The 13,931-nt window shown below is 39.4% G+C and overlaps 3 protein-coding genes across 7 annotated transcripts in view; 2 read left to right on the forward strand and 1 right to left on the reverse strand.

Moving 5' to 3' along the window:
* Nucleotides 1–7,136, forward strand: part of cap1 (CAP, adenylate cyclase-associated protein 1 (yeast)) — a 12,331-nt gene extending 5,195 nt beyond the window's left edge. For all 4 annotated transcript variants that reach the window (XM_077506610.1, XM_077506611.1, XM_077506609.1 and 1 more), the window contains 9 exons: nucleotides 58–201; nucleotides 370–455; nucleotides 1,531–1,636; nucleotides 1,747–1,945; nucleotides 3,460–3,644; nucleotides 3,726–3,849; nucleotides 3,957–4,039; nucleotides 4,123–4,266; nucleotides 6,109–7,136. In XM_077506610.1, the coding sequence (XP_077362736.1) occupies nucleotides 58–201; nucleotides 370–455; nucleotides 1,531–1,636; nucleotides 1,747–1,945; nucleotides 3,460–3,644; nucleotides 3,726–3,849; nucleotides 3,957–4,039; nucleotides 4,123–4,266; nucleotides 6,109–6,192 (1,155 nt within the window). In that variant the 3' untranslated portion in view covers nucleotides 6,193–7,136. The remainder of the gene's footprint in view (nucleotides 1–57; nucleotides 202–369; nucleotides 456–1,530; nucleotides 1,637–1,746; nucleotides 1,946–3,459; nucleotides 3,645–3,725; nucleotides 3,850–3,956; nucleotides 4,040–4,122; nucleotides 4,267–6,108) is intronic.
* Nucleotides 7,137–7,223: 87 nt separating this feature from the next.
* ppt1 (palmitoyl-protein thioesterase 1 (ceroid-lipofuscinosis, neuronal 1, infantile)) lies at nucleotides 7,224–9,991 on the reverse strand. The gene is made up of 10 exons (XM_077506615.1): nucleotides 9,484–9,991; nucleotides 8,867–8,989; nucleotides 8,624–8,733; nucleotides 8,407–8,534; nucleotides 8,267–8,337; nucleotides 8,103–8,205; nucleotides 7,926–8,016; nucleotides 7,755–7,853; nucleotides 7,612–7,683; nucleotides 7,224–7,540 (listed from the first exon to the last, which is right to left on the reverse strand). The coding sequence occupies exons 2-10, from the start codon at nucleotides 8,982–8,984 to the stop codon at nucleotides 7,418–7,420; spliced, it is 915 nt and encodes a 304-aa protein (XP_077362741.1). The 5' UTR covers nucleotides 8,985–8,989; nucleotides 9,484–9,991; the 3' UTR covers nucleotides 7,224–7,417.
* LOC144007198 (ras-related GTP-binding protein C-like) lies at nucleotides 9,536–13,871 on the forward strand. Of its 2 annotated transcripts, XM_077506614.1 has the most exons (8): nucleotides 9,536–9,847; nucleotides 9,949–10,076; nucleotides 11,031–11,234; nucleotides 11,307–11,506; nucleotides 11,584–11,698; nucleotides 11,801–11,943; nucleotides 12,013–12,161; nucleotides 13,338–13,871. In XM_077506614.1, the coding sequence occupies exons 2-8, from the start codon at nucleotides 9,993–9,995 to the stop codon at nucleotides 13,484–13,486; spliced, it is 1,044 nt and encodes a 347-aa protein (XP_077362740.1). In that variant the 5' UTR covers nucleotides 9,536–9,847; nucleotides 9,949–9,992; the 3' UTR covers nucleotides 13,487–13,871. The 2 variants fall into 2 exon arrangements, with proteins under 2 accessions (XP_077362740.1, XP_077362739.1); XM_077506613.1 differs by having other exon boundaries at nucleotides 9,536–10,076.
* The last annotated feature ends 60 nt before the right edge of the window (nucleotides 13,872–13,931 follow it).

Genomic DNA, 13,931 nt, shown 5'->3' on the forward strand with positions numbered 1-13,931 from the left:
TTCTTTTTTTTTTTTATTTAAATTTTTTTTTTTTTTGCCTCTTTTGTGTTTGACCAGGCTGTTTTGGGCGCCATCATACGGCCGATATCCACCGAGGTGGAGAATGTGCAGATGTTGCGTGAGATGAACCGCACATCCCCATTTTTCAACCACCTCTCCGCCGTCAGCGAGAGCGTGCCCGCCCTCGGGTGGATCACTGTGGTGAGATATATATATATATATATATATATATATATATATATATATATATATATATATATATATATATATATATATATATATATATATATATATATATATATATATATTTGTTTGGCTGCTTTTCAACCAAAATGAGTCTGAGTTTGTCAAATGTTGTCTCCATTCTAGTCCCCAAAGCCAGGCCCGTATGTTAAAGAGATGCAGGATGCAGCCATGTTCTACACCAACCGCGTGCTCAAGGAGTTCAAGGACAAGTAAAAAAAAAAAAAAAAAATCTTCATTTTGTTCTAACATTTGAATTTTGCTGAAGATGCATTTTGCCGTCACTGCAAATGTGTTGGTCTAAGCAACGCACCATGCTTTTTCCCTTGCTTGATGCACTTTGTATGAGTCAGCGTAAACTTGGGCAGACACGGGTTGCATTTTCTGTTGAAACCTGATTTAAGTTTTACAAAAAAGGGACTTTTAACTCTGAAATACTGATAACTGATAACTCTGTCATGCTGATAAGGATTTAAAAATAGATTAAATTCGCTACCATAAATCCACTGCATGTCCTGATGAGATATAATTTTGTTTTTATCATATTGTCGCTACTATGTGGAAAAACACTTCCATTTTATTTCTTTCACCACCCCTTTTTTGGGTTGTGTGCATTTAGTTTCATCCCAAAAATGTACGTGTTTTTCACGTATCAGCGACAATTTGTTTAATTCAAGGGGGCGCGGCTAGACTCCTCCCTGTCTTAACTCATTTGCTCCCAAAAACGTATAAATACGTTCTATTTTAAATGTTTTAAGTGTCCCAAAGACGTATTTATTCGCTTTTTTTTTTTTTTTTTAAGCTAGCGCATACAGAAGGTTTTGATGTAGCTTCTCAACTGCAAAGAACGGTTGAAGAAATTGTAGTTGTTACACAAACGGCCAACAGGTGGCAGAAAAGTATGAGATCAACCAGGGTCATATTGCAACAAACTGCTTTCCCCACAATTCTCAACAATTTGTGAATAGTGCTGAAACGTTAGATATATTCTAATGCTAATTGCTGCAGAACGAAAATAGATGGAAATATACTTTTATTTTTATTTTATTTTTTTTCTCCTTGATGGAAGATAAGACTCTAATCTTTCTTTTGGTAGGTTCCATGTTTTTATAGCAACATATCACAATATTCTGTGGGCCTTGTAAAATCAGCCAAAATCCAGTAAAACAGTGGAAAGTGAAGGGGCTTGCTTCAGTGAAAATGGCTGGGAGTGAATGAGTTAATGTGCACTAAAACTGAAATAGTTGAAAACAGCAATTCTTGACATATTTCCTGTCATGTTGAAAGGGACAAGATGCACATGGATTGGGTGCGGTCCTACTTGATGATGTGGACTCAGGTGCAGAATTACATCAAGCAATACCACACCACCGGTCTGTCCTGGAGCAAGACTGTAAGCCCCCCCCCCAAAATGTGTTAAACACGATAGTTGTTACCACAAAGGGTTTTCCAACGTGTGCTTTCGGTTGACGGGCTCCAAACCAATTCTGATTTCCTATCCAGGGTCCAGTGGCTTCAGCCAGTGCCTCTGCAGCCCCGGCCAGCAGCAAGCCTGGCGGATGCGCTCCCCCGCCCCCACCCCCTCCTGGACCACCACCTCCTCCCGTGGACCTCGGCGGCTCCACTGGACATGGCGATAGTGACGGCATCGATCGGAATGCTTTGTTTGAGTCCATCAACAAGGGGTCCGACATCACCAAGGGTAAGGCGCCAAATGGGTGAAATTTCAAGATGAACCCAAAATGTTACACTTCAAGGTGAACTTAATTTGGTAAATTGGCCCTCTTTGAACATTTCAATGCACGAGTCCAGCTGTTTTTTTTTTTACCATTTTTGTATCTGTTGCAAACAGCCAAATGACACTAAGCTTAAGGTGGCCATTTCCCTCTGAGAAACATCCTGTTTTTTTGAGGCCTGACAACAGCAAGGTGTTGCAAAGTGTCCACCTGCCCGATGACGTAAATCTCAATTATGGTTCAACCAGAAAATGTGTTAGTTGAGACATGGATCAAACATTTTGTTGTGAATTTTTGTCTTTTAGTTCCTTGATAGGAAACAGACAACTTGCTTCGATCCTGAGAGTAATAATAATTTTGGGTGTCAGGCAATTAAAAATTTTAATCGCATTACTTATTACTTAAACAGTTGACACAATCGCTAATTTTATATCTCTTTTAAATGTGCAATAAAACATTTTTTTAATTGATTAAATTAAGTTTAAAATTAAAAAGATACTGTAGAAAATGAGTGATATTGATTAGGGATGTAATGATAATGGCAATATTGTGATATTAAAACTGCCACAATATCGTCGTCATGTTCACGCTTTTAAAAGCTACACATCTGTTAGTCAGGTTGATTTCCATTTGTGCAGTTCTAGCACCCTCTGGTGGCTAGTTTTTTAGTGGTTTAATTTCCATTCGTGATGTTTTGGCCCTTCTACATTTAAAATCACTAATTGTCAGATGAAGGTGATTTATAATATGCTTGTGAAGCGAGTCAATACCTGGAGAACTCAATTTGGGCTTGCATTCGATGAGTAAGTGCTGTTTGAGATTGGAGGTAGTTTATATGTATTACTGTTAAATACAAAAGCACAATATTCTTTATTTTATTTTATTTTTTATTATGAGCTCATTTTTTTTACAATGTTGTGACCTATTTTAAATATTGCCAACCTCCCCACAATATTGTGATAATTATCGTATCGTGATATTTGGATATCGTTAGGTTCCTAATATTGATTTGTTGAGGTCATTTTTCTGCCACTAGAGGGCATACTTGTATTTGTAAGATATTGGTGACAGCTCAGTGCATTTTTCTTGTCATAAGAGCTAATCTAATTTATACAACTTGACCCCAGTCTCCACAAATATATGCGTTATTAAATTTATTACTGCTAAATTTTGACGTGAACATGTCTGCTGTGTTGTGACTGGAATCCCCCCAGTAGTGCTTCCCAAGTAAGGGGCGGTCATTAATCGCGCGTTAAAAAAAAATTTGTGGGGTCACTCAAAATCAACGCACTAATTTTGACAACCCAAATAATATATTTAAAAAAACAACAGCAAAAAAAAAACTAAACTCAAATTAACCAAATGCATGCTATACTTGTGTTGGCTGGCAACAAACACTTTCCTGTTCCCTCTTCACATGTCATTGTGTTCAGCCCCCAATAAACCTGCTCTCGCCAATGTCCTCATTTTCCTTTTCCAGGCCTCAGACATGTCCAGGATGAAGACAAGACCCACAAGAATCCCGGCCTGAGAGCTCAAAATCCTTCGGTGCGCACCGGACCAAAACCCTTCTCCAGCCCTTCCCCCCGAGCCACGACATCAGCGGCCCCAGCACGTAGCACGCAGCCCCCCATCCTTGAGCTGGACGGCAAGAAGTGGAAAGTGGTGCGTTACTCGGCCTTCTCCGCGACCTGTTTGTGTCGAGTGAGCCAAGGCCGGTCCTGATGGTGTGCGCGCGCTTTGCAGGAGAACCAAGAAGGTGCCCAAGGACTGGTGATCAGCGAAACGGAGCTCAAGCAAGTGGTTTACGCTTTCAAGTGTAACAGTAGCACTCTGCAGGTCAAAGGCAAACTCAACTCCATCACTATCGGTAAGTAATAGTTTAATAGTTAGGAGTTTTTCTTTATTTTTTTACATGTAGACTGCACTTCTCTAAATATGAACAAGTTGACCCCTTGTGTTGCATTTTGCCACCAGATAACTGTAAGAAAATGGGCCTGGTGTTTGATGACGTCGTCGGCATAGTTGACATCATCAACTCCAGGGATGTCAAAGTCCAGGTGCGTGCGACACGCCGATGTCTCTCAGTGAAAGCGTGTTGATCAAATTAGGTTTTCAAATGAGCTCACGCCGCCCTGTGCAGGTCTTAGGTCGCGTTCCCATCATCTCCATCAACAAGACTGACGGCTGCCACGTGTACCTGAGCCCAAACTCGCTGGGCTGCGAGATTATCAGCGCCAAGAGCTCGGAGATGAACATCCTGGTGCCCGGCAGGGATGGCGAATTTGTGAGTATCCCGCAGTCCAAATTTGGTAGATGAGATGTAGCATTGTTTCTGAAAGTCGTTCAATGGATTTTTTGCAAAATTTGAGGCCTTAAAGGGATCGTTCGGCTTTTTTAACATGAATCTCAATTTGATCCTCACCTCCCGTGTGTGCGATCAGCACTGACTTACCCCCGACAGCGTTCTGTGACACGCGTTCTGGTACGGCGTTGGACGAGAGGAAAATAATCCAGCAAGCTGGCTGGGGTCTCGGAAATAAAGCGTTTTTCTTCTAAAAACTATTTGTTTTCAAAAGCGTGATCAATTTCCATCATAATACTCTTTTCTGAATAATATCAGACGCCATTACCGCCAGCCACTACTTTTCTGTTCGTTCGTATCACTGCGCGGCGCCCTGTAAAACGCTAACCGACGCACTGCAGCCAGCCAGCTAGCTGATACTTCCGCCGAAAAGGCAAACAACTTCAGGCGGAAGTATCAGCTGGCTGGTTGCAGTGCGTCGGTTAGCGTTTTACAGGGCGCCGAGCAGTGATACGAACGAACGAACAGAAAAGTAGTGGCTGGCGGTAATGGCGTCTGACTTTATTCAGAAAAGAGTATTGTGATGGAAATGTATCACGCTTTTGAAAACAAATAGTTTTTAGAAGAAAAACGCTTTATTTCCAAGACCCCAGCCAGCTTGCTGGACTATTTTCCTCTCGTCCAACGCCGTACCAGAACGCGTGTCACAGAACGCTGTCGGGGGTAAGTCAGTGCTGATCGCACACACGGGAGGTGAGGATCAAATTGAGATTCATGTTAAAAAAGCCGAACGATTCCTTTAAATTAAATACGTTGAGAGCAAGGTTATTTTAGTTAACGGAAACGAACGAAAAAAAAATAAAAAACAAAAAATTTCATTCACAAAATAAAAATGAAAACTACGGGTAAATAAACTTTTTTTTTTTTTTTTTTTTTTTTTTTTACCAAATTAACTAATTATTGCGAAAATGTCAGTATTTAGTCTTTGGTAATTAAATGCATAAGCCTTTGGAGATGATTTTTAAATGTGATTTTTTTTAGAGGTATAGTTAAGACGCTTGAAAGTGTGTCACAAAGAAGTGTTTTCATTTTACTATGGTTTTTATTAAATATTGTGCACAAGTAATATATATAAAACGAAACCTAATCCTGAAACTAACTAAAACTAAATCTAAGCATTTTTTTTAAACTAAAACCACCCTGAAAACTAATTAAAACGAACAAAATTTAAATAAAACTCAAAATGAAATAAACTATAAAATGAAAATTCCAAAACTCTAATAACCCTGGTTGAGAGGCATAGAAAAATTAAAATACAGTTGTTGTTCATGCTTTATTTTATGTTGTGTAGGAGTTACTATCATACAATTTAGCAATAAAATTTTAAGAAAAATGTCATGTTCCTATCATCAATGTCTAACATGCAATACTAATGCCATCTCATGGCAGAAAATTACCTCAACACAAAAATGTATGACTTCATGTTTCACACCCCTTTACATGTAAGTGGTAACTGTAAAAATTACTGTATAAATGAACAAATACGACCACATTTGTATTTAGTCACCATAGTTATTTTAATTAATAATTGGACAACCAAAAATGATATTTTATTGTACATTTTAAGATATAACTTATGATTAAGGATGATCTGGAGTTTAACTGTGAATATCATGCGATTATTTTTTATTTTTTTTTCCCATTACAAATGTCAGCCCTAATATACAGTATGTGTGCAGTTAATTCATTTAAAATTGCATTCAATGAGATTTGGTGATACCTGCAGAAACCTGTTATTCAATGACTCATCGTTATCCTCCATAGTCTGAGTTCGCTGTTCCCGAGCAGTTCAAGACGGTCTGGGACGGAGCGAAGCTCGTTACCACAGTAACAGACATCACGGCGTAGAGGGGCAGCACGCCATACGCCCCGCCTTTTCTTCACAACCCCACCCACCCTCTCCCCCATTTCGCCAAGTCCACCTGACTGATGACGGACCCCGCTCTCACCAGCTAACCCCACGCGTCATGCGTTTTCGCACAACTCGTCTCCCTGGCCAATCACAGCTCTTAGCTGTTCCTTCCCACAGCCAATGAGGACTGCTTATCTGAAGCATTCCTCCAGCCAATCAGCAGGGAGCACTTTGCCAATTGCATCTGTATATCGTAGATCCGGATAATGCTGTCCTTTAATTAGCAGTCATAGTTCAAATGGATATTGTATCTGCAGCCACAATTATCAAGATGCTTCATGCACTAATTATCTCTTAATGGCTAGAAGGGCTTTTTTTTTTTTCTTCTTCTTTCAAAAGTTATGGTGTGGTAGGTTTCTGTTCCTTATGCAATTCCATGAAGCACTTGTTAAATCGTTTCCACATTGCACATTAACTGAAAATATTAACGGTTGTGTGTATACAATTTAGGAGTAAAATCAGTTTGCATATGTTCTGACATTTAATGTAAAGTGTTCATCTCGGTGATCTGTCTTGAATTGATCACAATGAGTTCTTGTGTTATACACATTCCCAAGGATTAAACATTCCATGGAAAGAGGCATGTAAAGAAAAAGTGCGGTGATGATGATGGCCTCATGCTATTTCTAAATGGGAAAAGTGGCTCGTGAAAATAATATCCACCTATAGCTGTTGAGGCCTTACTGGCTCACCCATCAACTTGACTACTTGTTCCAAAACCACGTCATGTCCGCATCCGTTTTGTTCATCAGCGCTTGGAAGCTGTGGATTGTCTTTTATATTGTCTATTATTTTTTTTCTCTTTTGTGGGGAGGGAGTTGGTTTCACAATCAGATTTCTGCTCATTAGTACTGGAGACGTCATTAAAATGTTGCAATAACATTCTTGGTTTTTATTTGGATTTAGAAATGATCGCGCACTTTGGAACACTTACAGCAACTTTATGTTAATTGAAAGGTTCTAAACATTCCAAAACATTTCACTTTTATTTTTCACCAAGGAAATACTCAAGACAACAGTAGACTGCTACAAATTAGCTTAACGATTAACCTCAACAAGTCAGCATGCTATAGATTAGTGCAAAGGGAGGGAATGCCGTGCTTTCTGCATTCCCGCAGCAAAGTAGCCCCCCACCCACCAAAAAAAAAAAGTTTACTTTTCCTAGCGCAAGTAAGGCAGCAGGTTTGCATTGAACCATTCTCTGGTAAACTGAAGGTGGTCTCCATCTGTTGCAAGAAAAAACAGCTTTCCTGCCTTGTCCATGGCAGCCAGGCCCAGACGATCCTACATTACAACAAAATTTAACTACTGGAGTCATTCTATAACATAAGTAAATATGCTTAAGTATCACACACCTCTTTATAGAGAATACTCTCCTGCAGGGTTTCCGTTTCTTTAGCTTGACCCGTTTTTAGGAAGCCGAACCACTATGATGAGAGACGAGTGTTAGTAAAAAAAAACATGGCGGCACTTCAAAAGTGTTGTTTGCTCCTTTTACCTCGGAATCAACAGGATCCACTACAGTATCATGCAGAAACTTAACCATGATGAATTTTTCCAGCATCTGAAGATTTTTCTTGTAAGTCTCGTTTACGCCCTAAGAAACAGAATTGGAGTCAAAACGCAATTTGTAACATTTCAGTCCACAAAACCGGTACGGGATACGGACCCTCTCCTGGTTGATATCAGCCAGGAAGAGACTGTGCTGCTTGTATAAGCCATCATTTAAAGGGTCATGCCAGTACTGGGCTTGCACCAGGCTGGGGAGAAAAAAAATGGGAGTAAAAAAAAAAAAAAAAGCAGCTTAAAATGTTGGGAGTCAAAAAGGGGAAGTAAGACAAATTACTGTTTTTGAATAACGCTGTCGTAAGCTCCAGAATTGAGAGTCTTTCGGATATAGTCGCAGATGTGTGATGACTCTCCTGGGCACCTTGGCAGCCCGTACACACCTAACGATTGTACATTATGTGAACATTTATTGGTGGCAGTTTTGGGCCTGGACTTTCATACCTTGGTGTTGGCCGCCGACAGAGATGAGCGTCTTCATTGGCGGAGAAGGACACCGCTGTGCCACAGCTCTCCTGCAATGAGGAAGTGGTTTGTAATATCACATGTCTTTGTGCGGCAGTCTGTCAAAAGTAGTTACATACAGAAATTGCGCCCCCTGTGAGAATCCCATCGCGTTATATCCTCCCTTTAACTGGGGATCCCGAGCCAGTTGATTGCACACCATGGACACCTGCTCGTTCACATCCATGAAGAAACTATGTTCTGTGTCCTGCCCGAGGAAAAGCATGAAAATGCTGAGGAATGAGTGGAATATTTGCCATAAAATTTGAGGTTTAAAGGTCACATTGAGAATTGTACCTCCACAATATTATTGCCAATCATCAACGAAAGCACGTAAATGCCCGGAATGTCATCCTGGATCATTTTCTTTATTGCCCCCATGCTGAGCGGGTTGCAGCAACTGTCACCTGGACACATGAGTAACATAAGATCAAGTATAGCACTGCAGATAACTGCTTTTATAAGTGCAAACTTGTGAATTGCATACATCCATTTAGCTTTAAATCTAAGTCATAATGTTATTGTGAAGCTTGTACACACCCATCCCATGCCACATAACCAGAGGCACCGTCCCATTGACGGAGTCTTGCGCCGGCTTGCTTGTAACTAGCAACACGGGGGCCACCAGGAGGAAGCACAGGACAACCGCTGCCATCATGGAACCTAGAATGCATGCATTTATATCTGTGATTCCCAATAATCATTATCTACGGTAGTGACCCATTGTGACAAGCCGAACAATTAAATACTCCTCCACTAGATGGCAGAAGCCTGTTGTCAATGTTCGACTAAACAGGATCAGATTTCACACTAAATTGAGACGAGATCGTCATTTCAATGCAGTATTACATTCATGATTTGTGGTGTGCCAGGATTTGAAACACAGCATTATATGATTATATTTAATTCAGACATGGTGATCTCACGTTGACATTTAATCAGTGGTTTAAAAAAAGTACACATTGCGGTTGTTTAACAGTTTGTGGTTTTCACAGGGCCTTGCTATTTGTTCGTCGCTAAGGAATGATCGCAGGTTTTGTTATTCTCCCTCCCCCAAATGTTCGCAACAAATAAAGCAAACAGTTATAATCAGAGCAACACGATCAAATACACGTTAAGACCACAGTCATAACATCGTGTTCGTAAGCATTACTCACCGTCGTTGGAAGTCTTCCGGGATATAACCGTATAAATGTCACATGACAGCGGATAGACAGACCAGCCAATCAGAGGAAAGGGGAGGGGCCGTAGCAAAAGTGGCAGACTGATGACTGGTTTTGTATACACGAACTTTAGCCCATATTAATGAGACTTTTTATTATATAATGACACTTTAATGCGTCAATATATTTTTGCCTTGCGCAACACGAAGATATAATTCGTTTTAATGTGAGGTTTATACGTTTTTCACCGGACACAGTGGGTCTTCTAAGCTAGCTTGCCATGCTAGCTCGCGTAGAACATTATCGACAACATTCCTCGTCGGATCATTTATCCAGTTGAATAACAGTTCAGGCTCCGGTGAGTTTGGGAGATTAAAGTGCTTTCGCTTCGTTCGCCGACGTCCACGATGTCTGTACAGTTTGAAGGGCCAGGGTTAACTGGGAGTTACGATATCGTAGGCTCGTTTCCCAAAAGTTTTGATTACGGGCTGGAGGAAGCAGACATGGAGGAGAGCCCCGTGTCAGCTGACAAGCCGAGGATTCTGCTGATGGGACGGAGGCGCAGCGGAAAGTCGTCCATTCAGAAGGTAAACAAAAATAAATTCGTTTTATCTTCGAGGAACTTATTATTATTATTATTATTATTATTATTATTAAGGCGGCCTTTTACTATTTCAATAAAGGACATGAGACACGACGATTTTACTGCATCATTTTAACATTTTAAACAGTAAATTGAGACATGTACGCGCACGGGTGTTGGAAATTATATTAACAAGGTCGATATATTTCACTTTATTACACATACATTTTAAAAAAAATATTCGTTTATATTGTTGTTGTACGTTATATAATGTATTTTTTACGCACGCGTGACCATGCTATTATATACACATTTTTAATAAACATGTATACTGTACTGTTTATGATATTGTTAATTTTAAATTTATATTTATCACACTCATAAGCACACATTATTATTTTACTGGCATCATTTGTTCAACCATTTACATTGCATCGTTAGAGAGCAAGCCGTTTTCAATAATTTGTAATAAAAGAAGAATTAAAAAAAAAAAAAAACACCCTCACGTGTGGACTGACTAATAAAATAAATATGTGAATTCACCAAATTGTGACATATAGGTTTTGGCCCAATGTCATCAAATTGTATATCATTATTTTCTGTCTACATTTGTCTTTCATTGTGCCTTAATTACACACGTGGTTACTTTTATATTGTTTTCATTTCAAATAAAAAAATATATTTAGATTAGCAGTAATATTATTTACATTTTATTATATTACATATTAATGTGTATGTATATTTGCATTTGGTCTCTCTCTAAATATACGGTGTATGCATATTTACATTTTTAAACTATACTGTATATGTAAACCGTATAATGTAAAACATACAGTATGCATGTGAAAATATTAAACAATGGAGCCCCACATGCACTCAGTTCGGCACTTAGAGGTTCACCTAACCTGGATTTAAAAGCACAGTGGACCTTTGCAATTTTTTATTATTTTTTTGCTAGGTGGTTTTCCACAAAATGTCACCCAATGAGACTCTATTTCTGGAGAGCACCAACAAAATCTACAAGGACGACATCTCCAGCAGCTCCTTTGTCAACTTCCAAATCTGGGACTTTCCTGGCCAAGTGGACTTCTGTGACCCGACATTTGACAGCGAGATGATCTTCAATGGAACCGGCGCATTGATCTTTGTCATTGACGCTCAGGTGTGATGTGATTAAATCTTGAGTAACAAGGCCTAAAAAATAAACAGCTTTTCCTCTGTCTCCTGTTCCCAGGATGATTACATGGAAGCTCTTGAAAAGCTGCAAGTGACCGTGTCAAGAGCCTATAAAGTAAATCCTGATATCAACTTTGAGGTGTTCATCCATAAAGTGGACGGCCTTTCTGACGACCACAAAATAGAAACACAAAGAGACATTCATCAGAGGGCCAACGATGACCTAGCAGACGCTAGCCTAGAGAAAGTTCACCTCAGGTAAGTGGAGCTTTTCAGGACATACTCATTCCTGGCAAACTTTTTTTTTATATTTTCAATGTCCTTTTGTTCCTTAGCTTTTACTTGACCAGCATCTACGACCACTCCATCTTCGAGGCCTTCAGCAAAGTCGTCCAGAAGCTCATCCCTCAATTGCCGACTTTGGAGAACCTCCTAAACATTTTCATATCTGTATGCTTCTCTTCCCCCCCCCCCCCCCCCCCATCCTGTTGTTCTTGTGTGAAAAAGCTTACAGTATATCCTCTCTTGAACCCGTAATTCATGCGCTGGCAGCATTCCGGGATCGAGAAGGCCTTCCTGTTTGATGTCGTCAGCAAGATTTACATCGCCACGGACAGCTCTCCCGTGGACATGCAGTCCTATGAGCTCTGCTGCGACATGATCGATGTTGTCATTGACGTCTCTTGCATTTACGGGTAAGATGGCGTGAATTTGCCGAGGGCTTTATCCCCCGGACGGGTTACATATTTGTTGTCGCTTGATAGGCTGATGGAGGATGGCAGCGGCTGCGCCTATGACAAAGAGTCCTTGGCTATCATCAAGCTTAACAACACCACGGTGCTTTATTTGAAAGAGGTCACCAAGTTCCTAGCGCTCGTTTGCATCCTCAGAGAGGAGAGTTTTGAGAGGAAAGGTGAGTAATAATAATAATAATTTTAAATAAGTTTTCTGTACTGCATTACATAGAGTAATGATTGATCATTTGTGATTGATTTGATTATCGGTGATATATTGATTAACGCCATCGCTTCCGGCTGTTTTACTGGATTTTGACTGATTTTGCAAAGCCCACAGAATATTGTGTTCTATTGCTGTAAAAATATGAAACCTACCAAAGGGAAGATCAGAGGGTTTTTTTTGTTTTTGTTTTTTTTAAATCAGGAAAAAAAATGTATATTTGTATCTGTTTCCGTTTTGCAACAGTTAGCCTTAGAATTATAGCTACGTTTCATCACATTCCTGGCCAAAAAAAGATAAAAAGAACTTTGTTGGAACATGGCCTTGGTTGATCTCTTATACTCTGCTGCCACCTGCTGTTTTTTTTTTTTAAATAATTACCATTGCTTTAAGCCAGCTCTTCATGTCAGAAGCTGCATCCAGGCCTTCTTTGTGCTCTTGCATAAAAAAAAATACAAATAAAAAATGGGTAAACACGTTTTTGGGAGGCAAGGAGAAAGTATTTAAACGTTTTTACACGTTTTTGGGATTGAATGAGTTAATGTTTTACTATACTGAAAGGTTTCTTCTATTCTCATTTTGCATTATTATCTTTGTAAAAGCATAATTTCTGATGCAAGTAGTCATATACAGGGCTGTCTCCGAAAAAGTTGAATATTGTGGAAAAAGTCCTTTATTTTCTGTAATGCAATAATAAAAAAAAAAAGTCGTACATTCTGGATTCACTTGGAAACACTTGCAGGTGTTTCGAGTTAATTAGATGATTCAAGTAATTAGTTGAATAGCCTACTAGTATACTTTTTCATGATATTCTAATATTTTGAGATAGGATATTGGAGTTTTGTTTAAGCTGTAAGCCATAATCAGCAATATTAAAATAATAAAAGGCTTGCAATATTTCAGTTGATTTGTAATGAATCCAGAATGTTTGGCATTTTTGTTTTTTTAATTGCATTACAGAAAATAAAGCACTTCATCACGATATTCTAATTTTCTGAGATAGTCCTGTATGGGAACTTAGTAGATTTTTAAAGCTCTCCTAATGTGTTTCTTATTTGATGTCACATTTCCTGTCATAATTTTCTTGAATGTTTTCATGCAAATTTGAGTTGTGAACTCTTTCTCCCCGCAGGTCTAATAGAGTACAATTTCCACTGTTTCCGCAAAGCCATCTATGAGGTGTTTGAAGTTGCTGCCTGCAACCAACGTGCCGTCCTGAAGAGCTCAAACTCATCGAGCAGCAGCCTAAAATACGCTACGCTAAATGGGAATGGCATCTAAACATAGTAGCCAGATGCTATGACCTTGTGGATCTTTTGTGGCCTTGTTTCCGTGCGGGTGACAGGTTTGTCAAAATTCCAGCCGATGCATACGTGACATATAGTCTTCCATATTATGCATAATCCTTCGATGCTGTCATCTTTTGTGTGCATGCTACAGCCAGTTTTGTGGGCGAGCTGAAGTGCTTCCCGTTACACTCGGTTTTATTTCTTCTCGTCTCTCTTTGAAACGTTGAACCTGAAGGGGCCTCGCACACCCTGTGTTTACCTGTGTGCTGTTCTCTAATAATGCCGGGGCTTTGCATTGAAGGCCATAAATTGAATTCCAAAGGCCATGATGATTTATTTTTTACTGTACATATTTTAATAAAATGTTTCTATTTTAATATGAGAGTTCATCTGCTGATTTGTATTTTTATTTTATTTTGATCCATTTTTATTTGATT

This window comes from Festucalex cinctus, chromosome 19 (assembly GCF_051991245.1).
Source record: "Festucalex cinctus isolate MCC-2025b chromosome 19, RoL_Fcin_1.0, whole genome shotgun sequence".
NCBI classification, from domain to species: Eukaryota; Metazoa; Chordata; class Actinopteri; order Syngnathiformes; family Syngnathidae; genus Festucalex; species Festucalex cinctus.